The sequence below is a fragment of the Sus scrofa genome, chromosome 1 (genome assembly GCF_054392235.1).
Source record: "Sus scrofa isolate SSC_HxYL_T2T_F1_AM1 chromosome 1, Sscrofa_HxYL_maternal_Yorkshire_Landrace_v2.0, whole genome shotgun sequence".
NCBI classification, from domain to species: domain Eukaryota; kingdom Metazoa; phylum Chordata; class Mammalia; order Artiodactyla; family Suidae; genus Sus; species Sus scrofa.
In genome coordinates, this window is record NC_139383.1 from 104,808,754 (window position 1) to 104,823,148 (window position 14,395).

General features: G+C 40.3%; 1 protein-coding gene across 10 annotated transcripts in view; it reads right to left on the bottom strand.

The window, feature by feature from the left end:
- EPG5 (ectopic P-granules 5 autophagy tethering factor) overlaps positions 1-14,395 on the bottom strand; it is a 122,965-nt gene that overhangs the window by 11,191 nt on the left and 97,379 nt on the right. For all 10 annotated transcript variants that reach the window (XR_014808154.1, XR_014808155.1, XR_014808156.1 and 7 more), the window contains 5 exons: positions 12,617-12,792; positions 9,842-10,027; positions 8,890-9,099; positions 8,053-8,197; positions 535-777 (listed from right to left, as the gene is read on the bottom strand). Coding sequence is in view for 7 of the 10 variants with exons in the window: in XM_084964950.1 (XP_084821076.1) it covers positions 535-777; positions 8,053-8,197; positions 8,890-9,099; positions 9,842-10,027; positions 12,617-12,792 (960 nt within the window). In the remaining 3 variants the exon portion in view is untranslated. The remainder of the gene's footprint in view (positions 1-534; positions 778-8,052; positions 8,198-8,889; positions 9,100-9,841; positions 10,028-12,616; positions 12,793-14,395) is intronic.

The following is a 14,395-nucleotide window of genomic DNA, read 5'->3' on the forward strand; positions in this document are numbered from 1 at the left end:
AGAGGTAGGAAATAAGAAAGGCAAATTGAGGGGGGAAGAGGGGGCAGGAAAGAAAACTTCTTCATAACAGTTTAAAACATATGACAATAAGCAATAAAAGGACTTCTATGAAAAATTGTAACAAGTGACAAAACAGAAAAAATTAATATAGTGGCTCATTACTACATAGATTCCGGTTTACAGCATTTGTTTTCAGGACTGTAACTAGGCCTGTGACAGACGCCATTTGCCTATCATAAAAGGATTGGTTTGACACTCCAAAACCCACACAAAATGAATTCAAGGTTCCCTCCATTGAAACCTGATGGCATCAACAGACATGGCCAAAGGTTCTCAGGTAAATTGTAGATAAAGAAAACTCTATTCTGAAATATCAATGTTTACAGCGATAAGAGAGTGGTACAGTCTCTTACTGGGAAAGGTATTAAAAGGTTAGCTCCTTTAGACAAAACTTTAATCTTTTAGATTAAAAGATTAATCGTTAATTTGATTAATGAGGAATCTAACCAGAACCCAACATGACGGTCTTCTTACCCTCTTTGAAGTAGGCAGTGATGCAGGCTTCCGTCGTCTCGGCCATGTGGCGGACAGAAGCCAGGCTCTGGCAGGCTGCTGTCAACAGGGGCAGCACCACCAGCCCGTGCACTTTCTGCCCGATCCAGGTCCGGATACTGCCCCGGAGGAACTCTGCTGTTGGGATGGTGGCGTTGTTCATCATCATCAGGACCTCCATAAAGAGGCTGCTGAGGGCCATGTGGCGGGTCTGGCTGTCCAGATCTGAAGGGGAACACACAGGAGCACACACGTGCTTGTAACAGGCTGCTGGTGTGGCCATGTGCACGTGATGAAGGCAACAACAGTGCTTCAAGGAGCTGCTCTCTGGGCAGATGTAAAATTCTAGTGGCTGCTCTCACGGGGACAGAAGGAAAACTCTGGAGAGTGTACATCTTTTAAGGATAGGATGTGGCACATAAATATTTCGTAAGAGCAAAGCTGGAACTATTCCAAGATCCTTGGTTACAGAGTGATCGAGTGATACTTTAATAAATATATGTATCAAGCTAGTGTGAAAGAGCAACTTATTTATAACACTGTGCTCATTGGAAAACACAATATACAGATCTCAGAAGTAGTCTGGTACACTAATTAGAAACAGTATGTCCCCCCTACCACTGCCAAAGCTGTTGGTAATTCTAGAGTGATTTATATAGAATGCAGGTTATTACTTAAAACTAAATATAAAAGGAAAGGAAAAACCTTTTTACAGGCTCCTAAGAGCAGCTCTTTTACTTACTTTTAATTTTTATTTATTTATTTATTTATTTATTTTTTGTCTTTTGTCTTTTTAGGGCTGCACCCTCGGCACATGGAGGTTCCCAGGATAGGCGTCTAATCGGAGCTGTAGCAACACCAGAGCCACAGCAATGCCAGATCCGAGCCGCAACTGCAACCTACACCACAGCTCACAGCAACACTGGATCCTTAACCCAGTGAGTGATGCCAGGGATCAAACCCGCAACTTCATGGTTCCTAGTCAGATTCATTTCCGCTGTGCTAGGACGGGAACTCCTATTTGTTGTTTAAACAAGAAAAATGGACAGACTGGGTCTTTCTAAAACATTGAGAAGTGAAAAAAGAATACAACAGAAAAAAGAGTAAATTCACTTTACAAGAGAACAAATTCCTTCTTCACATCCAAAAACAGAAAATAAATTTCACTGAGAGTGTATGGAGAAAACTATTCATCAGGTCAAATTTCTGCCAACTATTTCTAATTATCCTTGAACTAGGTACCTTGTTTTAAGGGAATAGAATTGTGGCTTTCTCACCCCTAGACTGTAGTACTTGTATCAGTGCAAGTGGGGAGGTCTTACTCATCACACCCATCAAAGCAAATTCACTCACCTGCATAGCGCTAAAGAATCCCTAAGTGTTATCATAAGACTTACTATCAAGGACTTTTTTTTTTTTTTTTTTTTGTCTTTCCATATCCCTGCAGCATATGGAAGTTTCCAGGCTAGGGGTGAAAACAGAGGTGCAGCTGCCAGCCTACACCACAGCCACAGCAACACCAGATCCAAGCCACATCTTCGACCTACACCACAGCTCACAGCAACCCTGGATCCTTAACCCAGTGAGCGAGGACAAGAACCAAACCTGAGCCCTCATCGATATTGGTTGGGTTTGTTACCACTGAGCCACAATAGGAACGCCGAGCACTTTTCAAAAAAGTTTGAGAAAGGTAATAACATTGCACGTCTGTGAATACATTTTTTCATCTATTTGTATGGGTGTAAATATTATTGGTGTGGGGGAAATGGAGTTGCTCAGGCTCTTTTCACTTGACTTCTGCTTGACAGCCATGTTGTTCTGGTGAAGGATGACTTAGCAACCATTATATAACTACGTTCACCTGGGTGCACCCGCAGTAGGGTAGGATGACGACCACCTCTTATGTAAATAACATCTTGGCATATTGCCGTCTTTGTTCTGCCCTGATTTATAAGACGGATGGGACTTTCTGTTACTAATGCCACCTGTGAAGCTAATAAAGTGATGTCTGACCTACCCACCGCACCCCTGTGCCCCGCAACCACTGGCTCTTTTTTCGGTTGCCCGAATCCAGAGTGAACCTGCCTGGTCTCCAGAGAGACTGCAAAACACTGATTAACAAAGGACTTATCTCTGAATTCTAGCTGCACAGCAATTTTCATTTTAATTTATCTTTTAATTATGATTCATAGGAACAAAAACGACTGCAATAAGCTTCCTAATAGATCCCGGCCTCTCTCCATCCTAGTCATCATCAACACAGCCAACAGATGTTTTCTTAAAAACCAGATATGATCCCATCATTCTTCTGATTTAAGATCTTCCTAGAATGCCCTTCACTCCTTTGCCTGGCTATTATTCAGTCTTCCTGGCCCAATCACATAGGACCAACTCCAAATTAGCTTCTCTAGTATTGCCTGTTAATTTTTCTTTTTTCCTTTTAACAGTCACTGAGTGTTGCTGAACTTTCCAAGCTAGTGCTTTAGGTGCATTATCTCATTCCATATGTACCATATCTATACGAAACAGGGACAATTACTATCCCCATTCTGCAGATGAGGTTATACAATTTGTTCAACATCACATAGCTCATAAGTGGTGAAGCCAGGCAGTCTGGTTTCAAACTCTGTATTTTAACTATCATACTAGATACCAAAACTACAGATATGTCCAAGAAGTTTCTATTGATTTTTCGTTCGCCAATTCCAACAAACTCAAACAGCCCCCCCAGTGTTCTGTTACTATGTTTCCCTAAATATTATAGTTGCCTACTTTCAAATAGTATTTAAATGAACATAAAAATGTTTGAGGTTCATCCACAGCGGTGCAGATTTTCACTGCTATAGCATATTCCATTACAGGAATACATAACAATTGATCCTTTCTACTGAAATATGTGATGTTTCTGGTTTAGGACCCCCTTAGAGGCACAGGGCATACATTTCTATACTAAGAAATAGAATTCTGGGGCATGGGACATGCAAACTAGCAGCTGATGCCAAAAGTGGTTTACCAATTTACTGTTATCAGCAGTTTATGAGCTACACTGATCCAGAGTCTCGCCTATACTTGGTATTGAAACCTTTTTAATTTTAGATATTCTGGTGGATGTGACATAACGTGTTACTAAGGTCTTAACTTGCATTTCCCTAAATATTAACAAGGTTTAGCACCTTTCCATATGTTTACTGGTTATTTGAGTATTCTTTCATGGAATGTCAACTTAAGAGTCTTGTTCATTTTTTTCTACTGGGTTGTCTTTTTCTTCCTTATTTTAGCCAGTATGACAATTTTAGTCATTAATATTCAATTTAATTACTGATGTAAGTCAATCTAAACTTACTATGTTACTATATGCTTCTGATTTGTCCCTCCTATTCTATACTCTTTTTTATTTCCTTCTTTTGGGTTATTTCTTCTTATTCTTTTTCTTCCTTTTAGTTTGGAAGTTAAATACTCTTTTAAGATTCTCATTGTGTTTTTCTTGCAAATTACAACATGTCTTCTTGATTTTTCAAAGTGTTAACTGATTCCCAAACAATGCAATAGTTTTGGAACAATCTAATATCTGTCACCTTCCTATTGTTGCCATAACCCAACAACCCAACACTACTGTTTTATAGAGTCAGACTTCGTGTAGATTTACCTACGCATTTATCAGACTCATTGTTCCATCCTCATCTCCTGCTATTTATCTTCTCTTCATTATCTCCTTCCTTGCATGGATTTTGGTTGTATTTTGCTCTTCTTTTTCTAATTTCTTAAGCTCAATATTTATCAAATCAATTTTCGGCTTCTAAAAAATATTAATGTAAGCATTTAAGGACATGAAGTTAAATTTCAATTTAGGTGCATTCCACAAGTTTTGGTGCTCTGTTGTTTTTTTTTTTTTAATTTAGTTCTAAATATTTTAAACCTCAATTATTATTGTTCCTTAGGTCATCAGTTATTTAAGTTTAATTTCCAAAGTATAGTTTTCTTCCCCTCCTGGTTATAGTTTGTTACTGATTTTTAAGTTCATTGCACTGTGGTTAGAGCATGTGGTCTCTCTGATACCAGTCCTTTGGGAGTGACTGAGAACCCTTTATTTCTAGTAACAGGTCAAGTTTAAGTGTTTCATGTGATGCTGATAGTGTGCACTGTGCACTTATGAGGTCTCTCATTCTCTAGATATGCACTACATCCATCTGTGCTACTCTAGACTGCCTATGGTCCTACTGATTTTCTCTCTACTTGATCTACCAGTTCCTGTGAGACATATGTCAAAACTCTCATTGTGAGTGAATCCGACATTTCTCTAACTAGTTCTGTCAATTTTTTCCATATGCATTTTTTTCTGGTGCAATGATCCTTGTATTAATTTTCTTTTATTTCTTTTACTTTTTTATTTTATTTATTTATTTTTTTTTTTGTCTTTTCTAGGGCTGCACCTGTGGCATATGGAGGTTCCCAGGCTAGGGGTCCAATTGGAGCTGTAGCCACCAGCCTACGTCAGAGCCACAGCAACACAGGATCCAAGCCATGTCTGTGACCTACACCACAGCTCACGGCAACGCCGGATCCTTAACCCACTGAGCAAGGCCAGGGATCGAACCCACAACCTCATGGTTCTTAGTCGGATTCATTAACCACTGAGCCACAACAGGAACTCCGATCCTTGTATTAATTTTCAATGACTTGCTTCATTTCTACTAACGGAGCATCAGTCCATTTACATTTTCTGATATACATGAATTATATCGTTTTGTTTTGGCTATTTTTCTCACCTTCTCCATGCTTCTTACCTTCTTTAGATTGAACATATCTTGGTCAATCTTTTTTATCTCCCTTAACTTAGAAATTATACATTTTATTTCTATACTTCTGGTGAATTTCTTAGAATTTTTAACATTCATATTCTATCAAGACATAAACTTAATTTCTTGACCGTCTCACACAATATTAAAACTTTAGAGTCCTTTTAACTCAAACTCCTTCCCAACTTATATATATATATTTATGGTCATATAATTTAATTTTAGCTTTGCTTTATAAACCCCTAAATGATGATTATTGCAGGGTTTTTTTTGGGGGGGGTGTTTGTTTTGTTTTTTGTTTTTTGTTTTTTTTGCTTTTTAGCACCACACCTGCGGCATATGGAAATTCCCAGGCTAGCCACAGCCAAAACGCCATATCCCTGACCCACTGAGCGAAGCCAGGGATCGAACCCGCATCCTCATGGACACTAGTCAGATTCGTTTCCACTGCACCGCAACATGAACGCCCATTACTGTAGTTTTATTAGGCAGTTTTTGTTTATATTTACCCACATTTCACTACTTTCTCGTCTTATTTTTCCTTCTTGTGATCCAAGCCTTTCACTTGCGACCACTTCTACTTAAAGAATGTGCTTTATTTAGTACTTCCTTCAGTAATGTCCACCGGGACACTCTCAGTTTGCAGTGAAAATATCTTTATTTCATCCTCATCCTTAAAAGATGGTTTTTTTCTTCGTTTAAACCCTAGATTTTAAGTCACTTTGTCACAGCACTTGGAAGTTGCTGTTCACTGTCCTATAGATTCTTCTGTGGCTACTGAGAAACCGGCTGTCCATGAAAATGTTGTTCCTTTGTCACCGGTGCTTTTGCAGTTCCAGTACAGTGTGCACAGGTGTGAATTTCTATTTACCCTGTGTGAGGTTTTCTGGGTTTAATGAAACTAAGGACCGTTGTCTTCATCAGCCCTGAAGACTGTCAGCTACTGACTCTCTGCAGTTCTATTTCTCCTCTCCTTCTAGAATCCGAATTAGATGAGTGAATACATGTTAAATCTTCCCAATCTATTCTTTAAGGCCCCTTCACCTCACCTCACATTTTTTTCTCTGTCTCTGTGCACTGCAATCCAGGTGTTTTCTTCGCACTTATTATTTAATTTTCTCTTTGGATGAGTTGAATCTGCTGTTAAATTTATCAATTAAATTTTATTGAAATGTTTTCATTTTTAAAGTTTTACTGAAGTATAGTTGATTTACAGCATTATATTTTCTGTTGTACAACAAAGTGATTCAGTTATACATGTATACACATCCATTTTTTTATATAGATTTCAGTTATACATGTATACACATCCATTTTTTTATACAGATTTCAGTTATACATGTATACACATCCATTTTTTTCCCATATAGATTTTCACAGAATATTGGATAGAGTTCCCTGTACTATACAGCTGGCCAAATTCCATATAACACATTCGCATATACAATTTTTATATTTTCTATTTCTAAAATATCTGATTCTCAAATCTGCATATTTCTGTAATTACTTGCTTCTTACTGATATTTTCAAACCTCTCTTATTTCATCAAATATACAGAAAATACTTTTTCAGTTTATCTTTATCTTAAGTCTTTACACGTCTGACTCTGCTGGCTGTTGCTCTCCGCCAACTTGCTTGTGGTATCTTCTTTCCTTGTGTATTTTATGTGATTTTTTTTTTTTTTTTCCCTCTGAGTTCATATTCCCTGAAACTCTGAAGCCTGAGTTGAAGAGGAGTTTCTCCAAAAAGGCTCTGTGGTTGCTTTCTGCCAGGTGTCTGGCAGCATTGCCAATCGAGAATTAAATTCTCAGGTTGCGGGGTTTGGGGGACAACCTACAGGCACTGTGAATTCTTGCTTCAAATGCACATGAGGGTCAGCTTGTACTTACCAATTTTCAAAAGCAGTATCTTCTCCCTACCACATAAACAGTTGACCAAACAGTGGGGTCAAAAAATGTAACTTTCTTGGCTTTCCTTTCTCAGGGCAGGTTGATTTCTAACACATCCTTACACTGAGGATACCACCCTATGGGGTTATGCATGGGAACTTTCAGGCTCCCATGCTAGGCAGGTCCTGCACTTTATTGCCTTCCCTAATCTAGGAGGGTCAGCATAAGCCTTCGAGGTGAAAGCCAGCTTCAGAACTCCATCTACTTTTACGGGATCCTCCTTTCATTTAGTTTCAATCTCTGAGATTTTCTGCTACATTGTCAATTAAATTTTTGGTTTCTTGAAGATATTTTATCCAGCATTCTTAGTTGTTTTCAGCAGCAGAGGCAGTCAGGATGGCTAGTCCATCAAATTTCTGGGAGCACAAGTTCTCCATACAAAGCTTCTTTACACATCTACAGGTGATTCTGAAGTGCCCTCCCAGTAAGAGCCAAAACATCCAGGAATGCAGCTCACTGGACGGTCTCTGGTTATCTCTTAATCATTAGATCTAGTCATCTAACTTAGCCCTTGCACCAGTTAAATCTCACACCAGCATCTGACAGTGTGTACCCCTTCTCAAGTTCTTAACATTCATACCGCCCCCCCAGTGCTGAGATGACACAGTGTCCCTATGGTCCAGTCATCTCTCTGACACTGCTTCTCTTAAAAACAAGAATGATATACCCTGACCATCTTCCTGATCTCAAAATGCCGTAAACACAGCAGGAATGCATTTACTGAGTGAACACATGACTTCCCTGTGGTCACTTACCAGGTGGGTTAAAAACAATGATATCGTCCAGGAGCTTAGACATTTCCTGCTCTAGCACTGCTAAGGTGATCTTTCCATTTTGTTCCAGGGAGCTGAGGAATTGAACCATCTGATGAGTGAAGGCTCGGCATTTTGGAACTGCATCCTGACAATTAAAAAGAAGGATGATTCAAATGAATCTAGACAAGCAGTGTGAACTGAACACTCCTCAGGAGCATGGCACTGCCCTGACTGCTTCACCAGGGAGTGGTGAGGACAGAGCAGGAAACCCCATGAGGATGGGTGTGTGTAAGGCCCTGTGGTGGAGAAATAAAAACCTTTGGTACCACTTAAGAGCAGAACCCATGTTCTCCCAGATTCCAGTACAATACTCTTTCTTTTCTACCACATTAATACCAACATTAACTACACACTAAGTACTTGCCAGGGGCTTTTCCAAAAGTCCATCATCTATAATTTCATCCCCACAACAACAGTTTGAGGCAAGATATTATTGGTATTATTGGTATTATTTCCAATTCAAGTGAGAAAAGCAAGGTCAGAATGGCAGTGAGTTGGGGATGTAAGTTTGTCAGTCCTCAAACTCTTGCTCATAATTTGCTCTCTTTCTGCTACAATCACATTCAGGTCAGTCAATCAATAACTGCTGGCTCTCAATCCTTGTCACCTCTTGTTAACACGTGACACTGCCAGGTACAGCCTTAATAAAACTGAAGGATCCAAGAGGACAAAATGACATACATCCTCCAACTTTTTCTACTGAGCTGTCACAGGGAAGCACTTATGCTCCCTCCAGCCCTGAAGAACACTCTCCTCTAATGTTCCCACTTAACTTACAAGATGTTTCTGGTTGTCAGTAGGAATGGAAAGGCCTGCAGATACTTTCAAGAGCTTCACGATTAATTCAGCAGAAGATTCCTTTGCCAGGATGATGGATGGCTGGTAATGGCTGCTGAAGTAACCTAGCACACTCTGATAGGACACGATATCCACAAGATGCCATGAGAGTGAGCTTGTCTGTCCGAGGAGAGTGAGTAGAGGTGAATCCTAAAAATGAAACACACGTTCCTTTAGTTTCAGAGCTCCTGCTTTCCCAGAAATATGTGTCTCCACCTATTATGGAGTAAACGTTAACATGGCAAAGACAAGCCCAGAACAGTTAAGATGTCAAATAAAGTAGCTGCTCAAGGTAGGAGTACTTGTGAAAGAAATACCCAAGGTCTTAGCAAAAAGCATTAGGATTAAGATTCCAGGAGTTCCCATCGTGGCACAGTGGAAACAAATCCAACTAGGAACCAGGAGGCTGCAGGTTTGATCCCTGGCCTTGCTCAGTGGGTTAAGGATCCAGCATTGCCGTGAGCTGTGGTGTTGGTCATAGACGAGGCTTCAATCTCGAGTTGCTGTGGCTTTGGTGTAGGCCAGCAGCAACAGCTCCAATTAGACCCCTAGCCTGGAAACATCCATATGCTGTGGGTGCGGCCCTAAAAAGACAAAAAAAAAAAGAAGTAAAGATTAAGATTCCAAAGTCCAATGTTCAAAGAACTGTACAATCTGGTGGTAGAACAGGAAATTAAGGAGACGTAAAATGAAACTGGTTTTTATATTCTAACTTGCTGTGGTTCCCTTAGACTATGAAAATCAGGCACCTAGATGAAGTACAGCCCATAGGCCGTGAATACATTCACGTTGAAAGAGGTTCTAGGGAAGCAACTGAAAAACCACAGCTTCATGCAGGGCAAGGACCATTAGGACACATTATCAAGTCTTCATTAAGGCCCTCCGAGCTTACTGTTTGGTCTACCAGTTGATCTTCCTTTGCCAATAAAATCATCATGAAAAGGAGGCAGACGATCATGCTCCGGGTCTCTGGGTGCGGACTGGGACTCCAGGCATCAGAGAGCACACTGACCCAGTTGACTTCACAGAGGACGGACCCCAAAAATAAGAAGCAGCTCTTGGGGCTTCCTCGTTCCACCTAAAAGGAAACAGTGCTTTGAGCTGTCTATGATCTTGAAAATGTATACCAATCAATGTTTACTGAATTATATAGCTTTTAAATTATACTTCTTCCCAGATTATAAAAATCATTCATAATTCTATTCCCCCGCCAGAGATTTGGACTTAACATTTATAATATCTTTCCTTCCACATTCAGTGCATGTATACATTTTTCAGCTTGTTTGGAGTTCATTATTTATTACACTAGTTCTTAACAGGAGAGGGATGACCCTTCACAGCTCTAGCCAAGGTGGCAAATCCCCATGATACTCAGTCACTGGTTCTCAAGGGAGTCCACCACAGGCCTTAGATGTGCTGGGCATGACACAGGTGACCTACTTGTCAGTGGTTCCCAAAGCTGGGTGCTCATCAGAACCACCTGGAAGACCTGCTAAAAACATAGGCTGCCTCGGGGGAGGGGAAGAGTTTGTACCCACAGAATTTTAAATGTCTCACATCTGGAGCAGAGGCAGGAATCTGCCTTCCTAACAAGCTCCCAGGTGGTACTGAGGCTGCTGGTCCTAGGACCACATCTGGAGATCTACTATATTAGTATATTTAATTTTTACACTGCTTTGCTAATGTAATGCAATGTTATAAATATATCTCCATATCATTAGTCTTTATCATTTTTTTTTTAGTCTTTATCATTTTTGATGACTGCATCATGTTTAATTAAATTCCATTTAAAATACACTAGGGATGGGGTTCAAACGTATTGTAAAGTATACAATCAATATCAAAGTTATCTCTTACAAACTACTTCAAGTCTGTTTAAAATAAAACATATCTAGTTATAAATTTTTCCTGTTAAAAAGAGATTAAAAAGCTCAACTCCATGTGTAAAATCGCAATCAATGGACTCAACTTTTGATGATTCATGTCTGCTTGTTACTATCATCATTATCATGCTGTTTACTCTTTTCCCTTTTGGAAAATGATTCTTCATCCTTCTTTATAATCTGTTCTCTATCCTCACCCTCAACCCCCTCAAAAACATACCTTATGCCAACAAGACTCATGGAACCGAAACGTTCCCAGATTCTGTGCAGGTCAGAGTTATCTATCATTAGGCTCCTAGAGATAGTGAATTACAGTATCCCTTTACAGACTGTTTACCTAAATGCTCTCTTACAGCTTATTTATTTATTTATTTATTTATTTATTTATTTGGGTTTTTGCTTTTTAGGGCTGCAGGTAAGGCATATGGAAGCTTCCAGGCTAGAGGTCTAATTGGAGCTACAGCTGCCGGCCTACGCCCACAGCAACTTGGGATCTGAGCTGCATCTGTGACCTATAGCTCACAGATTCTAAACCCACTGAGCGAGGCCAGGGATTGAACCCAAAACCTCACGGTTCCTAGTCGGATTTGTTTCTGCTGCCCCATGACGGGAATTCCCCTCTTACAGCTCTTTAAACAAATGTTTAATTCCATATTCATAATGATGGTGAATACCTATTTTAGTGCCTCTCTCATATACTAAATCTAGCTATAAAATCATTCTTAACTTGTATTTCACTAAGACGGCTGTCCTCAGCTTTACTTAGACCTCAGCTACAGAGGTGGGGCTGACAAGCGCCGCACTGGGTGGGGTCTCCACTTAGAGCAAAGACTGCAATACACTGCACTGTCATAAATAACTATGGACCTGTAGTAAATTAAAGCACTTAAGAGCTTCTCAACAATAAATGTGATATTAGTTAAGAGTAAACACAAAAGAAAATGACTTATGGCTAGGAACAAATAAACTAAGATGATCACAAAAGGCTAAGGCAAGATTAAAGGATTTTTTTTAAAAAAAAACAGAAACCTAAGAAGAACAAAACTGCCTGACTGATATGTAAGTGATACATTACTGTGACTGCTTTCTGTAACTCTTGCTTCTACTGCAAAAACTCCTCCCCACTTGTTGGGACGTTTCCAGGCCATTTCAGGTCTTTACATGATTATGATGCATCAGTGGCTGCCACAATGCACTCCTGTCTCCCACAACCTAATTACTCCCTTGCATAACTGCTAAAAGGAACAAATGGCGTGAGTACTGATTTACATTTTGCTTTGATAGAACATTTAACAATAAGTAATTTTAATGATACTATCCTAGAAAAACCTGCATACACAGAAATGTCAAGACTGAGCATGACAAAGTCATTAAACTAGGTAGTCACATGACAGAATCACCGAGGTCCAGGGGATGGCTGGACACAAATCTTTCTCTGAGTTTTAAAAATGGTCTTGGAGTTCTCCTAGGGCACAGTGGGTTAAGGATCTGGTGTTGTCACTGCAGTGGCTTGGTCACTGCTGTGGTACAGGTTCAGTCCCTGGCCCTCGAACTTCCACATGCCGTGGGCGCGGACAAAAGAAATAGTCTTGTAAATGCTGCCCAGTCATCTACTAACACAATGAAATAACGTCCATGGGATGCTGCCCTACACAAGCACTGTCTGGGAAATACAGGATGCGGGCAAGGTCCACATTGGCGCACGCTGCAGCTGGGCCTAAAAACCACACTGAACAGGCTGCTCCCCAGAATCCAGGCTGTGACACACAGAGTGAAGGGCTCACCTTGAAGAAGGCCTCCATTAGCATCTGGTCAGGATGCAGATCCTTCCACGGGAGTTTCCGGTAGGCGCTGTGAAAAGCGTACAGAATGAACTCGGGCATTTTGGGTGCTGTACATGCTTCACAGTAATGCATCAGGTGTAACCGAAGGGCCCCTTCATCACCTGGCAAGAGCTTATCTAAAATTGAAAAAGAAAATATAGCTGAAGACCTTCTGGTCTATCTTTCAAACAAACAAAAAACTAATAGAAAACACAAATTTGAACTAAAAGTCTAAAACCTAACATTCTCAATAACCACCCAGTTTCAAAGATTTTTGACATGCCAGGGAAAACAGTGACAACAGAGTGATGGTAATTCACTTACTTGTGTAACGGGAAGGACCAGCTGGTGTGTGGGAAATAGTAGGGGTGATCCGTTTTTCTCTGAAACTTTTAACTCTATGGCTTTTTAACTCAAATACTCGTACTCAACCCCAACCAACTCTAGGCATCCCTTTAGTCTGTTACCCTCAGCGTGGATTCAATTTCATGTATTTGGTCCTTCGTTCATTTGGCACCTTGGACAAAGGTGATGTTCCTCAAAAGGAAATGTTCCAAATGACTAAAACATAACCCTTGGTGCAGCAAACCTACACTATTAACTGCCATTCAAGTAAGTCACTCTAAAATGAATCTCATACTCCCTGCGACCTGGTTCACTCAGTATTATCCTCACAAGTATCCATTACTTCAATGTCCTCCACAGTCAGTGGCAATGGACGCATTTGAGCCTAAAATTTTTTCAGATTTTCTGGTTCTACACAAAGGGATGGACTTAGGCACATGTAAGAGAGAGCTATACACAACAAACACCGAAACCTGATGGGAGTTTCTCAATAGTAACTTTTGAAAACTGACCAATGAGCATCAACATGCAGCACGAGTCGATGTGCATCTAACATTCCTGTGCCCTCAGTCCCCAGTCCTTATTTCATTCAACTGCAGATGTTTCTAACAACCTTTTAGGACAGGGGTGAAGAACAGCATTTGTTTAAATCTGGATTAAGAAGAAGTAGTTTTGTTTAAATAAGGATGGATACATAGGAGAAGATGTCTAGGAGGTAATCCCTCTGGACCAGACTGAGCCTCTAGTCCCAGCCCAGACACAAATAAGTTCTGTGACCTCAGATAAATTCATTTTGCTTTTCAGGTCCTTGTTTTTCTCATCAATAAAAGCAGAGAGCTGGATCAGATGATCTCACTAAAAGGCTACAATACTTCTTGGTCTTGCCATGCTCAGTTCTTCTGCTTCCTCTCTCTGAAACCAGTTAACAATTTTTTTTTTTTGCTTTTTTTTTTAGGGTCACACCCATAGCACATGGATGTTCCCAGGCTAGAGGTCGAATCAGAGCTGCAGCTGCTGACCTACACCACAGCCACAGCAACACCAGACCCAAGCCACATTTGTGACCTACATCACAGCTCATGGCAACGCCAGATCCTTAGCCCATTGAGTGAGGTGAGGTGAGGGATTGAACCAGCATCCTCATGGGTACTAACTAGTTGGATTCATTTCCACTGCATCACAATGCAAACTTCTGCCAATTCTTAATGCTGTCTGTGTAGCCTTCCATTCCTAGGCCACCTTCTGATTTTATACACACAGGCAAGGCCTGTGAGTGCTCCCCCTTACACTAAGAAGCTAAAGCAAGAACCTTTGTGTCAATTTTATGCTCAAATATTTTTCTCACTATAAATACATTCTGGATGCTAAAGAGCAGCCAGAAGTGTACTACTGAGA